Source organism: Ambystoma mexicanum, chromosome 6q (assembly GCF_040938575.1).
Source record: "Ambystoma mexicanum isolate Mex_15411 chromosome 6q, UKY_AmexF1_1, whole genome shotgun sequence".
Taxonomy (NCBI): domain Eukaryota; kingdom Metazoa; phylum Chordata; class Amphibia; order Caudata; family Ambystomatidae; genus Ambystoma; species Ambystoma mexicanum.
The window spans coordinates 1,156,707,065-1,156,727,778 of record NC_090937.1 but is presented as its reverse complement, the minus strand read 5'-3'; the positions used below and the strand labels follow the sequence as shown (position 1 = coordinate 1,156,727,778).

The 20,714-nt window shown below is 42.8% G+C and overlaps 1 protein-coding gene across 2 annotated transcripts in view; it reads left to right on the top strand.

Annotated features, from left to right (window-relative positions):
* Positions 1 to 20,714, top strand: part of LIMCH1 (LIM and calponin homology domains 1) — a 1,245,196-nt gene that overhangs the window by 1,211,439 nt on the left and 13,043 nt on the right. For both annotated transcript variants that reach the window (XM_069631748.1, XM_069631749.1), the window contains 3 exons: positions 276 to 353; positions 4,388 to 4,496; positions 19,049 to 19,151. In XM_069631748.1, coding sequence (XP_069487849.1) covers positions 276 to 353; positions 4,388 to 4,496; positions 19,049 to 19,151 — 290 coding nt within the window. The remainder of the gene's footprint in view (positions 1 to 275; positions 354 to 4,387; positions 4,497 to 19,048; positions 19,152 to 20,714) is intronic.

The following is a 20,714-nucleotide window of genomic DNA, read 5'->3' as shown; positions in this document are numbered from 1 at the left end:
GCGTTTCAGCTACATCCGCAAATATGATGGCACTGTAGGGAGCAGCAGTGGCCATTTGAGCCAAGGCACTTCTTTTTTTTTTTTTTTTTTTACAAATTAAGCACTAGAATTAACCCAACATTTCCAGCCTTAGAAACAGTGGTGTAAATATGGTCTGTCTCAGCAGCTAAAGAAATTCTTAATTCACCAACCTGTTTCCCTTCTGCGTTCATAAAATATTTTATTGTTCTGTCTCTGTTTTCACTAAAATCTTGTTTTCCTCTTTTAAATTTCAGAACTGGCTCCAGTGAGAATATCAAAGCTGGACACTCCTCTCCATGTTCTCCAACACCACATTGCCCGTCACCCAGCAGGTATAAAAGTCCAATAAGAAACAATTGTGGTAGATCTGTTTCGGGCAGACCTCTTTAAGATCAATGAATATGATAAGTTAAAATTAAATATTGATTGGTTCATTATAGCTCTGAGATTCATGTACAGTGGGTGGTGTTGAGGGTTGGAAGAAGGAGTCGGACACATTGAGGATTTGTTACCTTTTCTTTAATGACATTTTTATTTTTGTATTTATTATTCTTGTATTTATTGAGCATGGACCTAGCTTTGAGAAGCAACAGAGCACTTTACAGAGGTATACACCAATACAGATACAGAGGTAACAACAAAACACATATACAGCGGGGGTTAGGAAACAGGGGGGCACAGAGGAGGGGTACAGCTGTACTGGGTGGAGGGGAGGAGAGGGGCCGTGTCTAGCGAGTCAGGTGACGCGAGTCAGGTGACGCGAGGGGAGACTTGATGGTCTAGGTGTTGAGGAGAGACTACTTGAAGAGGTCGATCTTGAGTTCTTTTCTGAATTGTAGGAGTGTGGGTGCAAGTCTGATGCCAACGGGGAGGAGGTTCCATATTTTAGGGGCGTAGGCAGAGAAGGCTTGCTTTCTAGTCCTTTCCTTTTTGCAGTGTTGGATTTCAAGTATGCACGTGTTCTGGCTTCTGGTGGTGTGCTGTCTGCCGGAGATGCAGAGTTTCTCAGCGAGGTAGCTAGGTGACTTGGGGGCAACTGACTTATAGATGATGAAGCAAGACTTGAAGGTGATTCGTGCATGCAGTGGGAGCCAGTGACGATCGATGAGGGCCTTGCTGATGTGCTCGTATCTCCGCAGACCCTTAATGAGGTGTGCAGCCACGTGTAGGACACTTCTCAGGGGCACAAGGGAGGATGACGGGAGTCCTTTGAGGAATGCATTGCACCCATCCAGGTGGGATAGGACCAGTGCTTGAACGGTGGATCTAAAGCTGTCTGGAGGGAGGAAGGACTTGTCTTTTCGCAGGAGGGAGAGCTTGATACCAATGAGTTTTCTTAGCTATGTGTGTCTTGAAGGAGAGGTGTTTGTCAATGCGGAACCCGAGAGACTTGGTGCAGGAGGTGAGCTTGGGTGTGAATCCCTCATAGTTCATGGTTCATGGCCAGGTCTGTATGTCTGTATGTTCGCTGTTACTATTACTAAAGGGATCGTCCTGCCTATCTAAACCTAAACTCCTCTGTCAGGAAGTCAAAAAGTAGCTATTGTCCTCAGTCCCAAACCTAACTGTACCTGACCCTACCACTAATACGAATAACTCAAAATAGGCCAAGAGAATGTCTCTCTTCTCCTCGTCGAGTTTCTCCTTGCCTTCTCCCCAGCGGCTTTCTCTTTAGGGATGTATCTTCTCCTCTGTGATTATTGATACACATATTTCACAACACTTGTTAAACTTATTTGCGGCTGGCTCTCTCCTCTCTACAGGTCTCAGTATCTGAGGTCTTTTCCCTTTCCCCCCAGGGTATTCGTATCCACTTCTTATCTACTTCACAAACAACGTTGTTCGTCATTCTCTGTATTAGTTTCAGATACCTCCAATTCCGGTGTCGTCCTGTTCTCCCTGGTACCTTTTCCGACACAGGGGAACCTTGCATGGCTTGGCGCACACTCGGGTACTCTGTTTTTCGTCTGCTCTCCTATGTGCCTGTCTTTACCTGCGTAGTGTTCTCGGCTCCTCTGACTGCGGGTGCTGTCTACGTACGCGGTCTGCATGTAGCTGGCAGGATTTCCTTTTCCGGTGGTCTCTGTGTCATTCGTTGGGTGTCTCGCTTACCACAAAGCAGCCATGGTCACACCACCAACTTGTATGGGTCTTAGGTCCCCGTTCTGCAATGGTTCTCCTGTTGCAAGATTCGCCGTCACTCCGGCATCACACTCTGACTTTACACTCTTTCCAAAAGTCGCAGTCTCCGTGACTGCTCTGCTCTGCCTCTCAAAGGCGTAGTCACATAAGGGGGCTTCCCCTGCATACCATACTCTCTCGCCTCACAAGATCTACTCATCCCAGTTATATGCATGTCTCCCTTTAAAGAGACATCTCCTCTTTCTTGATTTGGCTTTTTAATTCCGCATTGCCTGAAGCCAAACATAAGGATGACAGATTGATCTTCATCGCAGGCAGTCCGATATATGCAGATATGGTATTGAGTTTATGGAATTCCTCCTCAGGATGGGAATTCTTGTCCCCTAAGGGGGAGTCACTGCCGTTGAGGTCCCACCTTCCCATACCCCTTGGGGGGGGGGGGGCTTGCACTGCAGGCTCACCTCCCTAGCCTCAAAGGGTGTGGCTCGCCCTTTGGCAGAAGGGGAATACCCTTGAGTCATCACAGTGGCTTGGTCTCTGTAATGTACACAATGGCAACCGCAACCTGTGTTCGCAACACAGTGGTGCAGAGACTACAATTATACCTATGCCACCATTCCATTTGTAGTGCAGGGAGAGGGAAATCTGTGGTATGGTGCAGTGGTGCTACTGGACAGGGATTACTCCTGGCTCAGATAGGGTTTTGCAGATGTTTCTCATCTGCTTTTCTGCTCTAGCATGGTTTGGGAATGCTGGTGTATCATACTTTAAAAGAACACCAGAACTCAAAGCAAGAACCCCCAGCTGCCTTTAACTGCTCCTCATTTGACTTGTGTCGGTTGTACACCACTCTTTGAGCGAGTACTTGCCGTACTGGGCTATCTCTTGTTGTTGGCTGAGATTGTTCATGACGCTGAAGATAAGTGATTTAGGGATATTCATATTTTGGATTCATTACTCAAATCTTTCTTATACTCCAATTAGATGAGTTTGCAACTTCTTAAAGGGACACCATAAACCTTGAGGTAATGCAGGCATTCATCATTACATTATTCATAAATCTCATTTTTATGTTGCCATTCAACTGTCCAACCTCCATTCTCAGGCTCGAATCTCAAGCAGGTCAGGCTTAACCATTCATTCTTCTGATGTCGATTAATGGAGTACTTTTATTCTGGGTCACACCACTTTTTTTGCAGTGCTAAGAAGCCTACATATTCTGGCAGCAATACAATAAAAATGTGATATTCGTGACATTGTATTCTTAGTTCAGTTGAACAATAAGTAAAGTTCTTTTGGAATGCTCTATATAGTAACTGCATTTTTACAGCAAACTGCCTCCTGGACTGGTTATAAGAGTCACTCTTTGTTGCAGGGACCTCTAGTGTTCCAAATTCCTGGAACCACACATTTCAGTTAAGCAGGGGGGTGTACACATTCTGCCATAGGAGCACTTGCTACCAGAATCTATTGACGTTTCTTGAAGTGGTCTTGTCTATAAACATAATGGCTTGAATCTGGCCTCATAATGCGCACTTAAGATTATCCTTTGGTTATTGATAATTGACGTTTGGCAAGTAAGAAATTGTGTGCTGTGTGTATGTGGAGAATTGAGGGGGCAAGTGACATGTTGAGCCTGGCTACTAGTTTGCAACTTAAATGTTGTACTCCTGGCTACAGCGACCCCACCCCACCCCACCCCACTCCCTCCCGTTCATAGTGCAGTGAATTCTGCCCTTGACCCACTAGGGTCCTTCAGCTGGCCTGAGACTCACACTAAACAAAAAAAGGTTCATGTACTGATGCAAATGATAACATGTGTTACAGCTGTAATTAAGCATACACCTTGTTCTAATTGTAAAAAAGCAGAATCGTGGTTTTGGAGTGGCATCCTGGCGCTCTCGCCTAATCTCCATCATTTGTGAAATTGTCCCGGCGAGAGCCATGGAAACCAACCCATGGGAAGGCAACTCCTAAATATGTTTGTTTCCAAAGCTTACTAAAACGTCTGCTGCTGAATGTATTCAATCTACAAGCTAAGATATGCGATTGTGCACTGGGAAGGGTGAGGGAAGATGGAACTATAGTGGAAGTTTTGGCAAGTGTTGGGAGGGAGGGAGATCTCAAAGGGTAAGAAGACTTGTGTTTACTGTTGACTTGTTTGTGGACATTCACACTAGCGTGCGCTAGTGCTGATGGTTTCCATGTCCTTTTCTTTCCTAAGGTCTGTCAGTGGAAAGAAACTGTGCTCTACGTGTGGGGTTCCTCTTGGGAAAGGAGCTGCCATGATTATCGAAACACTCGGCCTTTTTTTCCACATACAGTGCTTTCAGGTATGTTTGATTCGATTAAAGTTAAGTATGAAAGCCTGTTGCAGTATGAACACGTTTAGACGTCATGCAAGTTTTCTGTGAGGGTTTCTTCTGTGGCAGCTTTCTCTCAAGTTGCCCCCATTTGGAATGAGTTCATAAAGAATAAGCGTATTACTGGTTCTGTTTGCGTGTTCCTAGAAGACCAAAGTGTCTTCTTTCTACAGTGCCAAAATGACCTGCAATTTTTGTTGACCAGTGCAAGTCTGCACTTGCCGCTCTACATAGAGACCTCACCGCCCAACAACATGCACTGTAACAAAGAAACTAGAAAACATCTGAAATCTTCTAATTAAAAGTTTTTGTTTCTTAATGTTTGTTAATTTGTGCCCTCATCTGTGCCCTTCTGACCTGCCGACATATCATCTTGCCAATAAGTAAGAAGAGGGGTTGAACAGCAACAACCCTTAACAGTACCATAGCATGGTTTGAAGTCTGGCATGGCAGCATAGCTCATCTGCAACCTAGTCTTGGAAGCAAGACAATGCATAGCAACACAGGTTCGAATCCCGGTCTCTCACTTAGAGACAGTCTCAGGTATTAAGCATGCTATAAAAGATCAATTATAATTACAACCCGTGGTGTGGAAGAAATTGTACAAGCTACGAAGAAAATATTTTTTATTTGAAAATATAGTGGGAGCTGGAGTAATACATGTGAAACACATTTCTTACAAGTGTGTGGAAAGAGGTTATAAGATGGCGCTACACTAAACTCTGATTCATTTGTTGGTTACTGCATGTTGTGTTTTTCAGTTCATGTACAATTCTTCAATTAACCCTGTGGGTGTCTAGACACCAGTGGTTTTAGAATCCAATTAAACACATTGCTCCAAAGCATATATTGAGTTATTGAGTTGGCAGTTTCTCTTGTGACGAATCACATGTATTCGTCCCTTTCCCCAAGGGGGACCACCCCCCCCCCCATGAGACTAGGGAGGTGAGCCTGCTCCGCAAGTCCCTCCCTAGGTTTCTAGGGAAGTGGGACCTCACCAGGAGAGACACTCCCCCTTTGGGGACAAGGACTCCCATTCCTGTGAGGAACTCGCTAGGCCATCTACCATAGCCGCATACATTGGGCTACCTGTTGGAACAAGTAACGTGGCATCTTTACCGGTGGCTGACAGCAATGCAAAAAGAAATTAATTTGTAAAAGAAAAGCAAGACGTCTCTTTAACGAGAGGTATATTTAACTGGGATGAGTAGGAGGGAACAAGGAGAGCCTGGTGCGCAGGGAAAGCCCACTGACATCATTACGCCTTGTGGAGATGAAGCAAAGGCAAGTTGCAGCGCCTGCGTTTTTCCATGAGGCAGCGAACACCAGTATGAGACGAGGCTGCCCGGAGTGTGCAGATGCGAGAAAGGCATTGTGAAGAAGGAGAGAGGAATGAGCTTTCCGGTGGTGGCGTGACCACAAATACAGGGTCGGGGCAAGACGTCCAAACAACAGCATCGAGATCACCGGTAAGGGAAGCGTGGAAAGCTTCTGACCGCCAGTGTGAGTGCAGAGAAGTAACCCGATGAGGAACTGGGAACAGGAATCAGATGAGCAGACTCGAGGGAGAGCTGAGCCCTGCCACCATCCCCGGCATAGAAAGAGCTACTGGGAGAACAGGGAGAAGCAGGAGGTGATCCGGGCATCGTTATAGGTCCAAAGAAACTCGTCCCAGTCTTAAGATGAGAAAATAAGACTGTGGGCCTCATTACACGGATGACGGTGGACCAAGGTGCTATTAGCACCGTAGTCCATGCCGGTAAAATACTGGCACCGCCTTGGTGGAAAGGGGAATTACCGCCCTATTCCAAGGTTGGCGGGGAGGTAATTCCCCTTTCCCCCATTGCCCTTTCCCATTCCCATTTTTGGCCCATAGGGCTCTATGGGAATTGGGAAGGCGCTAATTACGGCGCCGCAAATTGCGGTACCGTAATTAGCTCCCTGGTCCCTTTGCGGGCTGGTTTTTAATGCCTGCAAAAAGCAGGCGTTAAATTCACCAACCCGCAAAGGGACCTTGTAGTAAGGCGGTAAGGGTTTACCGGTACCGGTAAAATACCGGTACCGGTAAACCCTTACCGCCGTCCGTGTAATGAGGCCCTAAGACTATATAATTGAAGTTGTAAAAAAGTAACGAATAACCCGTTCAGGGAAGAGGGTTATTATACAAGGAGAGAAACTTGTCCCGTCCTAAGTACAAGAAACTAAGACTTTGTAATTTGAATTGCAAGTCAGTAACGAATAACCCAGTTATTAAGCCAGTAACGAAGAGGGTTATTCTATGAAGAGAGAAACTCGTCCCAATACTAAGGACGAGATACCAAGAAAGAAACCAGTTAAAAAGAGAAGTGAGAAGCCTGCAATAGAGGGGTTTAAGCAACCCAGGTGGGGAACAAGCGGACACTGTAAACAAGTTCCCTGGGAGGAAGGGAAGAAACCCTATGACCTCAGGATTGAAGACTGGAGCAAGTCTAACATAAGAATATGTAATGGGAAACAGGATATGAAAATCTTGAATGAACAAGATAAAAGACGAGCCATTGAAAAACAGAGACGTTATGATGAAGAAAGACTAACAAGGGGTCAAGATAAACCAACCTCAGGAAAGCCTGAATTCAAAGAGAGGAAAGAGTCTGCAAGTGATGACAAGAGAGTGTGAGAAAGTACCTGAAGGGAAGTTATCGTAAATATAGAACCATAGGAAAAACGAAACCCAAGACTATTTTAGAAGAATAACGATAATTGATCTCAAAGGCTATCCAAGGAGGGGATTCCCTTTCATGATAGGGAAAGTTAGGCATTTTTCGTATACGTTTAATAAAAGTATTGAATCAAGTCCTCAGCGTTTCTGACTCCTCTTTCTGACCCACCACATTTGGTGACAGAAGTGGGATGTTAAGGGCCTGATAAGCGGACACTGTAAACAAGTTCACTGGGAGGAAGGGAAGAAACCCTATGACCTCAGGATTGAAGACTGGAGCAAGTCTAACATAAGAATATGTAATGGGAAACAGGATATGAAAATCTTGAATGAACAAGATAAAAGACGAGCCATTGAAAAACAGAGACGTTATGATGAAGAAAGACTAACAAGGGGTCAAGATAAACCAACCTCAGGAAAGCCTGAATTCAAAGAGAGGAAAGAGTCTGCAAGTGATGACAAGAGTGTGAGAAAGTACCTGAAGGGAAGTTATCGTAAATATAGAACCATAGGAAAAACGAAACCCAAGACTATTTTAGAAGAATAACAAGAATTGATCTCAAAGGCTATCCAAGGAGGTTATGCCGAGAAATATCTACCACAGAGAAAGACTGTAAATGAAAAGCCTATTGGAAGATAAAGATAAGACCAGGCGAACATAAGCCAGTCTCTTGGTCTATTTAAGTTAGTTAAATATAGTGGAGCAGTCAGATAGTTTGGACTGAGAACATTTTTACTTTGGACTTCCTGACAACTGACGAGCACCTTTAGTTTCTTAGATATGCAGGGGATTCCCTTTCATGATAGGGAAAGTTAGGCATTTTTCTTATACGCTTAATAAAAGTATTGAATCAAGTCCTCAGCGTTTCTGACTCCTCTTTCTGACCCACCACATTTGGTGACAGAAGTGGGATGTTAAGGGCCTGATAAGAGTCCGACCAAACAGGAAATGGCTTATGGCAACGCCCATCGACAAGCTCCCGCCCATAGGACTTCTGGTCATTAAACAATTTGTAGTGAGTAGCCAGGCCAGTGTGGAAACCTCAAAGACCACAGTCTTTCAATCCAAACTCCTAGACGATTCAGACGAGTGTGAGTCAGAAATAGAAAACCACAGTTCAGAAATGTCCTCATACCCAGAAAGACGACTAAGCTGAAATCCATTCTCGAACGGATCATAGTACACCAGATCCAAGTGGATCAACATATACACGAACGTCTTGCCAAAATTCAAATAGCTTACCCCACCGGATAGGGCCACATGGGGTACTTCAACTGTATCAGGAGGGAGAGGATTTGGGGGCTTTTTTATTAACTTTGAAAGAGTCAGCAACCATTTCCAGTGGGACGGACGGCAACCTAATGGTCTGATATTTGGGACCTTTGTTAAAAGGAGACTTACAGGCGTTGTACCAAACTATAAACCCCAATTGAACAAACCCTTTTCCTGACATAAGGAGGCCAATCTTAGAACGGGTGGAACAAACAGAGCAGGGACATTCAAATGTTAACAAACAAAAGTCCTCAAGAATTAGCAGGTTGAGTACAAAATTTTCTGGCACAGTGGTTGGGAAATAAAACCCTACCAGAGGTGTTGGAACAATTTATAATGGCCCTACCCTCCTCACTACAACAAGCTATATTACAGCAGCTTAAAACCTTGCTAGATACATGTATACAAGTTGCCCAAGCCCATTCATAATCAGCCAAATATTTAAGACGTATAGGTAAAGGGATGGATCTGAAAAGGGGCATAATGATATCTCCCAGAGTTTCAAATCATAACTCTCTTTAATGCGCTACTTGGAAAATATAGAAAATGGCAAACTGACTGTGAAGACGTTCTAGCTTTATATTGTTAAGTAGCAAATGCCCAGTTGAAACCCGTCATCCCCTGAAGTAGCTTTGAACATAAAATATAAGAATGCAGGTGGATTCCCTTGCATTATCTGGTTGTGACCATGATTTAGAGGTCATAGCTGGGCATGGGAATATTTGATGGATTAGTGGCCATCTATTGCAAATTGAGGGTTAAGATCCACCTAGTTAGGGTAGGTCTTGTCTTTTTGGTTAAAACAGGGGCGGATGAGAACTGAAAGACTAGCAGCTGCTAAATTCTGTGATTTGAACTTTTTCTTAGTATTTGTTTTGTAAATAAGGGAGCAGTAATAGTGCCAGATACCCTTAAGCGAGCCTGCTTAGGTGGCTTATTGGCATTCATTATTATTTTACAATTTTTCAATTGTTGTATGTTAGCATTAAGTGCCCTATTTTTCTAGGGTCTTTAGTTGTGTTGGCAGAGCCTTGTCATCCTTGCTTTCTCAATTTGTTGAATGTCCCCCTCTTCCTAGGTTTCCCTTCTTCCAGGCTAGAGAGTATGTTTTAGCTGGGGAGGACAACTGTGTTCCTCCTCACTCTCCTTCGTGCCCTGTTCCTGTCCCCCATGGATTTGATCCCTGATTGCTGTCTAGTGTTGCTTATGAAATGCATCTACAAAGGAGGCGGGTACCTCCAAAACCGATTAGAATCGACCAGGTGTTTTTAATTGAGAAAATCAAGAGCTCATCTCTGCACAGTAGCTGAAGAATTCTGATTAGGGAAATGGAATATGCCCAGGCAGCTCTGGTGAAGCGCTGCCGGAACAAGGATATCCTCTCCCGGAATGTGCCTTACTGATTATTTAGGGTCACTTGCGGATTCTGCAGGCTTCTACTCAACTCTCTTCAGTCCGCAAACACTTCTTACTTAGGTTGAATGGTAGGTATCTCCAGGACAACTCCCCACCCTGAATGTCACAATGCACTCCAGTGCATTGGGAGAAGAGTTGCACAACATGAAATGATCAATTCACATTATGTTACATCTAATACATAGGTCTGATCACTCTGCACTAGCTCCCAATTGAAGGCTTCTGTGATGTCAGTATGGCCTGCCCAAACTTCAAAGAACTCCTCGTAACCTATATGACATTTATGAAGAAGCTTCAAACCGAAAGACCATGTTTCTAAGGAAGTACGACAAGAATTTGAAACTCTACGCATTAGCACTGTGTTGTGCTCCCTCACTTAATACCTCCAGGCAGACCTGCAAACTCTCCTCTTTCTTAAAGAATTCAATTTCTCTGTGCTTTTGATTTTTTGGTGTCTTGGTCCGTATTGTCGCCATTCTGTATATTGTACCTTTTGAAGAACAGAACCACGACTTCCATTAGATGTTGTTCTATGCAGAGCATGTCAATCTAAGCAGATACAAACACCAGAAATACGATTACGGTGAGTAATGTATTTGATACCTCTATATGTTGGAGGAAAAAAGGAAAGCGGATTAGCTCGTGCTTTGGATTGCACTTGCAGGAACCCCTCAAAGATTCCTGGAATAAAGACCTCCAGTGAAAAAGGAATTAAAAAACAGTTTGTTTATTGATGTCACATGGACTAAGAAAAGAAACGCTGTATAACACGTTGTGTAACCAACCGGCTACTTGTTCACATACAATTCATTCAGGACAGAAATCATGTTTAAAAAGCATTACCAAGAACTCTATGGTTCTTTGTGCATAGTCCTTTCCTTGTTTCTAAAGAAACAATGTACAGGGAAAAGAACAACTCTGCAAACATTGTCGGCCATTTTGAAACCACGCACTAAGGGCCTGTAACTGTAACCCTATGGTCCTTTGTTCTCCTTGCACTACCCATAGCCACGCTGCCCTGGCTGCACTTAGTGCATTGCGGCCCTGTTTTCCCCTCCCCTCTCCCTTGCACTCCCCCCTCCCTTTCCCCTTGCACTTCTCGTCCTCGCACTTGTACGATCTGAATGACACAAGGCATAGTAAGATTGTTTGTCTTGTCCTCCTCTGTCTTCTCTGCCATGTCTTGTCGCACCTAGAAACACTTGTGTACAGGCGTTTTAGAAATGACTTATCATATCATAAACAGATCAAATATTGGCTCTGCACAGTAAGAAAGTAATTTATCAGTTTATTCTCTTTTGCAGTGCCATTGGAGACATTAGGTGTTTGACAAAAGTCAATGGACATTTTTCAAAGAGCTTTGATGGATGAAATGCACAATGCTTTGTCAATCCTAAATGAAAAATCACAGCAGCATAGGTGTTAATAAGCAATACCATCTAATGTTTAGTTACACATGCTAATAAAGTACATTGTGCCTTCTAAATGCATAATAACTGGATCTAAGAATGACATCAACCATACAATTAGCAAGCCAAACATCCAAGGAAGTGGTGCTTTTGTAGAACCTGACCCCACGTTGCTTCTAAAGTGCATGGTGAGATATTTTTACCATTCAAAGTGGCAATGTGCAGGGAATATACATAGAACTATAATAGCAGCGTCAGCTAATAAAGTGCATCGTGCATCGCCAAAAGACCATTACAGTGTAAGTAAACCAAACAGCCACATCAAAGAGGAAAACGGATAACATTTTAGTCCATTGCTTCCACTCAATTTGTGAAAGTGCATAGTGCCTGTGTATAAAGTGCATAGTGCCTTCATTTTCATTTGAACAACCAAACAGATGTCAAATCACAAATACCAAACAAATGCTGCCAACATGAAGATATACTTCACTAGCTACATATGATGGATTCAAATAACTACAATGCGCTCCATGAGGTCACACCTTCGTACAATCTCATGTATGCCCCACTCCTTTTAATACTAGTTTCATATGATGAAATACATTTTAGAGAGACATCGTAGATGTACTTACATCGCTGCATGAATAAGTGTAAAGTACATAATGTGGACATAAATATCTGCACGAAAACATGTAGTGAAATCAAAAGGTCATTTTGTCATAATATTGATCAATGTACCACACCTTAAACAGATTGAAACAATTGCTGGATATTCCATACAGTCCAACTAGCTGGGTCCTGCAATAAATTTGCATCCCAATGCTTCTGTGTCCCCTTCCTGGCTTCTACTATGCAAGGGAGAATACTAAACTAATTACCACATGATCCTATTAAACAATCTCCACACAAACAAAAAATACTCCAAATATTTAAAAATTAGGATGTGATGTCACAGTTCTTGTTCCCAGGAATGTGTACAGTTCTTCGTCTAGGTTATGTCCTTTAGGTTTCTTTGTCTCCAGGTCCAGTATACATTTTGTATCCATTTGGCGTAGCGTAGTTCACAATTTCCTCCTGTACAGTGTTTCTCAACATTATGTATTGCAAAATACCTGAGGTCCTCTACTTTGCCATTATGTTTATCCTGGAAATGTATGGCCATAGGATAAGAGGGATCAAGATTCTTTATGGCTCTCATATATTGCAAAATACAGAGCTTGAGTTTGACAATGGTGCTTGCAACCATTCCACAATTCGCAAGGGCACATCAAGACATGTACTACGAATTCTGTGTTGCAGGATATACTGACATTCAGTTGAACTTTGTGGCCCAAAACAGGATGCATGTAATTAGTTTTGTTTACTGCAAACTTGTATTCCTTGCACTTTGTGCATTTATAGAATCCTGGAGGTCACACATACAGCCATGTACCTGCACTTCCTAATTTCTCTGGGGGAATAAAGCTGCAAACCAAGGAATCTTTTAGAGAGATAGAGGGGCTGATTCACAGAGCGTTTTCCTATGGGATTGCACCATTTTAAAATGCTTATGTGAATCAGGCCCAGATTTTCAAAACGTAATGTTTACTCTTTCGCCAAGAACTGCAGACAGATTTTCATCCAATTGCAGCAAATGCCAATGGCGATGTAAAATTTGGCGAATCAAATTTGAATGAGCCCCAAAGGTAAGAATAAGTCTTATTTGGTTGATATTTTGAGTATTGGCTTGACCCTTTTGTCAATAAAAGAGAATCTAGATCCGAGCAGCGTGCTTTCATATAGGATCTCTCTAAAATGTCTTTGATTGTGATAGTTCTGTGCTTTTGTTTTGCATTCTCTTTCAAAAGATTCCAGCTTTGTGCAGTTTATTGGTATCCTACCAGATTCCCTGTATGGTATACTGCATTGGAGCTTGTGGGTTTGCGGTATAATTCTGTCACAATTTCCCCTTGTCCAGATTTGACAAGGACATCCAAAAATATTATGGATTCCCTGCCTGTTGTGTGTTCCCGTAAACTTCACGTTACGCGTATTGACAGTGAGGACTTGAACAAAATCTTTCCATTCTTTCATCACCATTCCACAAAATGAAGAGGTAATTGATAAAAAAGCAAACAACAAAATGATCTTGTCTGTATGTTTGCTACTTTCATCTGTCCAAACAATTAATTATTCCCACTAACCCCTAGTGAGGTTGGCATAGGATGGGGGGGCAAAAGTAGTTCCCATTGCTCTGCCTTGCAGTTGGAGGTAATAATCATTGTTGAAAAGGAAATAATTGTTGGTCAGGCAAATGTCAATCATCTTTATAATCCTCTCTCCATGGGACACAAAATTGAGTGACCTACTTTCCCAAAAATATTTGCATGCTCGTTTCCCTTCAGAGTGTTGGATTGAGGTGTATAACAAAACGACATCCAATGTTGTTAACATGAAATTGGCTTCCCACACTACACCATTGATTTTACTCGGGCAATCCTTGGTGGCTTGAAGGTATAAAGGAAGAGTGAGAACCAAAGGAAGCACATTTTCATCCCCATATTTTGAAATCTTTTTGAGTAATGCACCGTTTAGGGTCACTATAGGTCCACCTGGTGGTTTTGTCATGCTTTTATACAGTTTGGCCAAAAAATCCATTGTAGGCATTCTAGGGAACTTGGTATGGAGATTGATACACTCCTCCTCATCTAGGATACCCTTATCTGTCCATTTAGAAAGTAGGGTAGTCAATTTTGCGCTGATCTCAAATGACCAATCTGATTCAAGTTTTTTATAGCATTGACCATCAGGCAGTTGCCATTTTGCTTCCTTAAAATAATAGATTTTATTTTGGATGACAATGTTTGCGCCCTTGTCGGAGGCTTTCTTTTTTTGTGAAATTGTTCTTTACACAACTTTTTTGTAGCCTAGCCTTCTTAAGATCTTCTGCGACTAAGTCCTGAAAGGCTTCAATATGCCCACCTAGTTCAAAAAGTGGATTGAATCTGGGTTTGTTTTTCAATTTGCAGGCCAATCCGTACTGCTATTTAGCATATCTAGATTGAGTTTGGTAACTACTGTATCTGCCAGGGCACCAGATTCTAAGTGTGCCAGATCCAATAACGTGATGAGATCTTCTGTAGCTACTTTTGTCTTTCCGCCCAATCTGTTGTTTGCTTTGGCTTTAGGTGGATTCACACAGAAGAAATGTTAAACTGAATTTTCTGCATGTATTTGTCATAGTCAATTCTGGTTTCGGCATTGTCGAAGTATGCCGTGGCGCAAAAATTGAAGCCGTATTTGAGGACCTTAGTTTGTTCTTCATTCAAAACATGGTTAGAAAGATTAATGATGCATTTATCGCTGTTAGTACTACTCAATTCACCATTTTCTTGCCAGAACGAGTCGACCTGGCTGTCTTGTCTGTGTCTGAGGCACTTGTTCCGATGTCCCTGCCTTGTCTTCCTTTTCCTCTTTGTCCAACAGGTCTGCCCCAACTTCTTGCTCAATTTATCTTGTTGCTGTTTCGACCATCTATTCCCAGCAGTCTCAGTTCCTCTAAAAAATTCATTCTTCTGAGAGGCTCTTCACTTTCACTGCTGGTAGCTTCATATTCTGTGGTTGAGGCAACTTCACTCGGAGTGAGTGTGGTATTATCGCATGGCAGAGCCGTGATCATAGTATTTTTCGTAAATGGTAAAAACGGCGAGCAAAAGTATGAACTGTGCCTTTTTCATAATCTTCCTTGTCCTGAAGAAACTTTCTTTGCTTCCTGAGTTTGCGGGCATATTTGATTGGAATATCCAAAAATTGCACTAAGCATGTATTAGTGGAATCGCCCCATTCACGCAGCATCTCTGAATCTTGATCATCAAGGGAAGGCGAAGTGAGGATTCTAAGGCCTTGTGGGATTCTACCCACATCTATATAATTCTGCAGTGTTTCTCTCACCATTTGCTTATCTCCTCCTTCTGGAGTTTCTCCAATTCCTCTATATATATGACATGACATGATATGGCATTTATAACGCGCATATACTCAAGTGTTTCAAGGCACAACGAGCTAAGGGAGGGGAAACAGAGGGAAACAGAGGGACGACAGAGACAGCGATACTGCAGAAACAGTCCCCAAGTGCAAGGGTTGCCAGAGCAGGTGTGCAACTGCAGGTCGGGGACCTGGGCCCGAGATCAAAGGGTAGCCAGGTAACCTATATATATATATATATATATGGGCAAAAGATCTTGATCCAAATTGCAAATGGATGCAAGTGAGTCACAAAGTAATACAATATCCAATAGAGTAACGATGCAAAAAGGTAATTCCTCTGTTGATTAAAACATGTATGTACCCTACATCCTTTCTGTACTACCTTCCCCAGGTAGTGTAAGATGTCTCTCTAAGTCAGTTCCCTCAAGCCATAGTTCATCCTCAAGTACTGGCATGGTGACTCCTGGATATATGCTAGTGTCTGTGTAGGAATCTCTTTGGTTACAATCCCTTAAACTCTAATATATAGGGTTTATATAACTACACAGTGTTTACTGTGTGAGGTACTAAATCAATAGTACTTATTTGAACATCCAGTGACTTTTGTGTAATTATGTAATCAAGTCTATATTTTATTGTATATTTTTAGTATAATCTTTGGGCTTATCTGTTACGACTAACTGCACCTAACCACAAGCTTTATGCCCTCCCCTGAGCGAAGCCAAGATTTCTACGCTATGCCTACCAGTAGACAAAATGTGGAGTATCTTTTGTCTGGGGAAGAGCTTGCAAAAGGGATGGCCAGTGGCAAGTCACAGAGGGACTGTTCCTCACCCCTGGGTTCAACCCCCTCCTTCTGTATCCTCTTTCCTGCCACCTCCACTCTGTCTGTGACCTCTCCTCCTGAAGCTGGCCTTCTGATGTTACTGCTTCCTCTTGTCCTGTCTCCTTCTCTACTATTGCCACCCCCTCCTGCAGCTTTTTCCTTTCTGCCATCTCTCACCTTCTGTTGTTACCCCATCCTACTTAAACTTCTTAACTTCCATAACCTCTTTCTCTTCAGTTTTACTTCCTGATGTTGTCACCTCATCTCCTGCTCTCCACTGCTGCCACCTCTCAAGCTTATTCTTCCTTTCAAGACCTTGCTTTCTTTCACAGTAGTTCAGTGCCCATCACTCTGCAAATGTGAACCTCCTACTCCTGTAAACCACACTCTACAATTAGGGCTGGCTGCATTTATACTGTATTCCCACCTCTCCACCCTCCACAGTTGGGCCTATTGCTAGGGTATGCGCCTATGAGTGACGGCAGGGATTGGCAGTCTACCCTGAGTGCACCTGTGGCTGCTTTGAGGTCAGGGTATTGAACCAACCATATATATGGCCTGTCTGCCATCTTGGATCCGAGATTTACTCCTTTGACCCTCCCCGTGGCTGCCTGCACTAGGCTGAGAGCTATGGTGTTATCATTTGGCCTACAGCTGGAAACACACTAGGTCATTGTTCTACCTGTTATGATTTATTTGTACCATTATGAGTAGGGTCCGATATTTCGTTTCCCCGCCGTGAGATTCTTTTGTCAGGGAATACCGTAGTTGTAATGCTGATTTCGGTGTCAGTTTCACTTTTTCTCATGGGATATTGTGGATCTCTTTCAGGAAGGTGCTGGCTTGAAACATTATATCAGTGGAACCGTGGTGTTTCTCACAGATCTTCAAACACAACTCCTTGGATGTGCCGGGTTAACTGACAACAGTATCAATGTACACACTACCGTTATTTGCACACAACGGGATTCTCTTAAAGGCAAAACATTCTGTTGAAGAGTAAGATAGAGGTTTGGGGTCTGGCTTGGACGAGCTTTAGGAGGTGGAGCCTTGCCGCTACTTTGCAGAGTATTATACGAGTTCAGGCCCAGGTGTAAGCCTCTGGGGCTAGTCTACCCTGATGTGCCAGTGGGTTGGAGAAAGTGAACATTCGGACTGGCCTGTAGTTAGGCAATGTGACGGACCCTAATAAGGTGACCCAGGGGTATTCCCATACCATCCCCTGACCCAACATCCACTGACACAGGATGCGGAAAGTCCCTGTTCCCATGAGCCATTACACTGATGGTTTCCAGGACAAGACAAGGGACTTTATTATGCTATAGATATTGCAGAGTTGGTGATACAACTTTGTATTACGTTGGGACTTCTCGGAAGAGAACATTTTCTAATGATAATAATTCTGGTACTGTTCAGCAAACTCATTAAACTTTACTAGAAAAATATATGTCCAACTCTAAATATTTTGGGAGCGTTTTGTGAAGTTCTTTCCTGGCAAGGTGGGGGTGGGACAAAAGTTGCATATAGTATGACATCCTCGCCCCAAGGCTATTTACTCCCACCTACAGCAAAAATGGCTGAGTGTATTTACACCAAACCTATACAAGAATTTGGCGTCTAGTCCTATTTGCAATCTTCACTTGGTCTGGTGAAAACCCTTTTCAGTAATTCTTATAGAATACCAGAAAAAGTACCAAAAATGACCAAAATATAAATGGAAATATTTCAATCTTGCGGATAGATTTTCCAACCCACATGCTGTTATTGCTGACCTGAGAAATAGCCATTTCATTTGTCAGTTGAAAGATAGCAATTCTGATTGGTTAGAGATGGATTGAAGATTTTTAACTGCTCGCCGAAGGCCATGCCTCGGACAAAGTGTCCATTGGTTATGCTCAAGCACTCTGCCCAATAGGCTATTTGGGTGTTTTTGCTGTGCCACAGACTCACTGCCCATTGGACATGGCCACAGAATTCTTCAGATTTTGTCTGGTTTGGATTCTATGAATGTTGTACTTTGTTTCCGTAAATCATTTAAGCTGTAAATGAAAATACCACAGGTGCTATAAGCTAGCATACTCCTTGCGCTGTAATTCCCACCTGCCAACTCAATTAATTTGTCTACTTGGCCATGCCACCTGGGTGAATAAGAACAAAGAAAATAGGGGGAAAGCTCAGCCAATGTATGCATCTTTAGTAGGTGCTTATGCACATGCAGGGCTGCAAATGAGATGAACTGTCCAAAGGTTTTTTGCATTTTTGTTGTGAAGATTTCTTTGGTCGGTTCCATTTCCATGGAGGATGTTGAGTCGCTAGTAGCATTGAGTTGTACTTCTGTTAACACCTGGATTGGACTCCCCAAACCCTAGTCGATACACACAGGATGCTCTGTGCTAACAAAAATTCATTAATTTTCCCTCAGTTATGTTATCATTTCTCTTGGATATTGAAGAAAGTACACTGAAGCAGTGAGCGGGCAAGGCTTAACTGCCTCTGAGAAGTCGACTCATTGCAGTAGTTCAAGCTTGTATTTCGCAACAAGAGCAATACTTGATGTTCTTCAACACATTTTAATCCATGTTTTGGGATCTTTTGTTGTTGTTATGGTACCCTATGAAGCTTAGACTATCGGAAGAGTGTACAGCGAGCACCACTTGAAAAAACACCCTGGTCGATGGTATTGGTGTACTTAATTTGTATTCCTGCATTTACCTTCTCAACCAACATGGAACGCATGGCGTATATCAAATATGAGTTATGAGAATCCTTTAGAAAAACGTGAACTGCAAACTCTGAATAATTTAGCAAAAGGACTGGTTTGAGGTATTAAAGTTGGCAGGGAATTGGCCAGCCCTGATCACTGTCCTTGTCTGTATATTTCTGTGCAGCTAAAATATGTCCAGTTTTACCATATTTTTGTGCTTCTTTTCACAGTGTGGAATTTGTAAAGGACAGCTTGGAGACACGACGTCAGGAACAGATGTGCGGATCCGAAATGGTTTACTTAACTGCAATGATTGCTACATCCGATCTAGAAGTAAGTGGATTCTGCTTATGTTGTTTTGGGTGCAGCTCTTAATTTAGCTTATAAAATCATTTCAGTGCGATAAATGGCTCTGTTTGCATTCTTTTTTTCGGTAGATTTTGTCAATACATTTTTCTGCACTCCATGTTCAATTAGGCTTCAAAATGAACATTTTCACATTCCCATCAAATATTGGGTACTGAATGATCTTCTTGCCGGTACTTTAAACCACGATAATGTTGAGCAAAACAATATATCTTTTTTTCTGGCACTTAACATGCTGAAAGTGGATCATGAAAGTGGACCACATACAAGATTCCAATGGAAAGTCTTGAGTATTGAAAATATGTTGTGTTTCTGGTATTTAAAAAAGATAATCTTTAGAAGTTCAGTACTACTCACATTGAACATAAATTGCGATTCGTCTAGCTCTAGGATGCAGCAGCATCAAAGCGTTTTGGTCATCTAATTATAGGCTGTGCCTCTACACATCATCCACTGCGTCAGAGAGCACTCTGGTTTTCTGTGTTTTACAAAAGGACAGCTGGTTTTGAATCGAGTGTTGTACATTGTTGGGTCAATAAAGGGTTAGACCGTTCACCTACATTTTCTTTAATGATATAAAGAGCGAATAGATTATAGCAATAACACGCCGGATCGGGTGATAATGGCCCGGGCCCAAGGATAGTGCAAGGGCCTTAACGATGCGCCCTGGCTCTGTTACCACCTGATCCGGAATGCTGGATTGGGTGATAATGCTATACGCATCTCAGCCTTTAATTTTGGAAACCTGGGGTGCTAACAGCAATGTTTTGTGTTGGAATGAAAGGGAAACCTTGCCGCGTCCCGTTCATTTAAACAAGATACTTACCTAAGAGGGCCGCCAGGCCGCCGTTGAGGTGGAAAACGGGGCTCCATACAAAGCTCCTCTTCCATTTCAATGGTGGCCGGTGGGCAAGGACGTAGGCTGGAGCGGTGTTTGCCGCTGGCAATAGAATAAGGTAGAGTGGGTACGGAAGGGTGGGGAGACAAGGAAAGTTGACCAGAGAGAAGGGTCGGGGTAAAATGTCTGGGCTTTTGTGTTATATTGAGCCCACCCTTAACCTGGGGAGTCCCTTCCCACCCCAATCAAGGAGCCCTGCATTACTCATTTTAGTTTTTTAGTGCTGGCCTTACTGAAGACTCGTATAGAGTCACACAAATCCCCCCCCACCCCCTGCCTCACCTACCTGTGGAAGATAGGTAATAGAGATTACACTAAAACGGCACACACCAGCTTCTTTGTGGCTCACAATTAAACTTCTTGTTACACAAATAAATCACGCAAGTTGGTTGAGAAAAACACAAATCGCAACACTTTATACAGATTTCACTCCGAGATAATCAAACTGGTCAATGAACAGAAACAATTTACATATGTAGTGCTGTGCAATTCCAATTTTCCTGCGCATTTAAAAGGCTAGCAGTTTGGTTTATAGATTGGTACAAATGCATATGGCAATTACGATTTCACCCACACTTTTGGTTTAAAGTAAACGCAGGGTGATTTAGCGGTTTGTTTTTAGACCCCCCGCT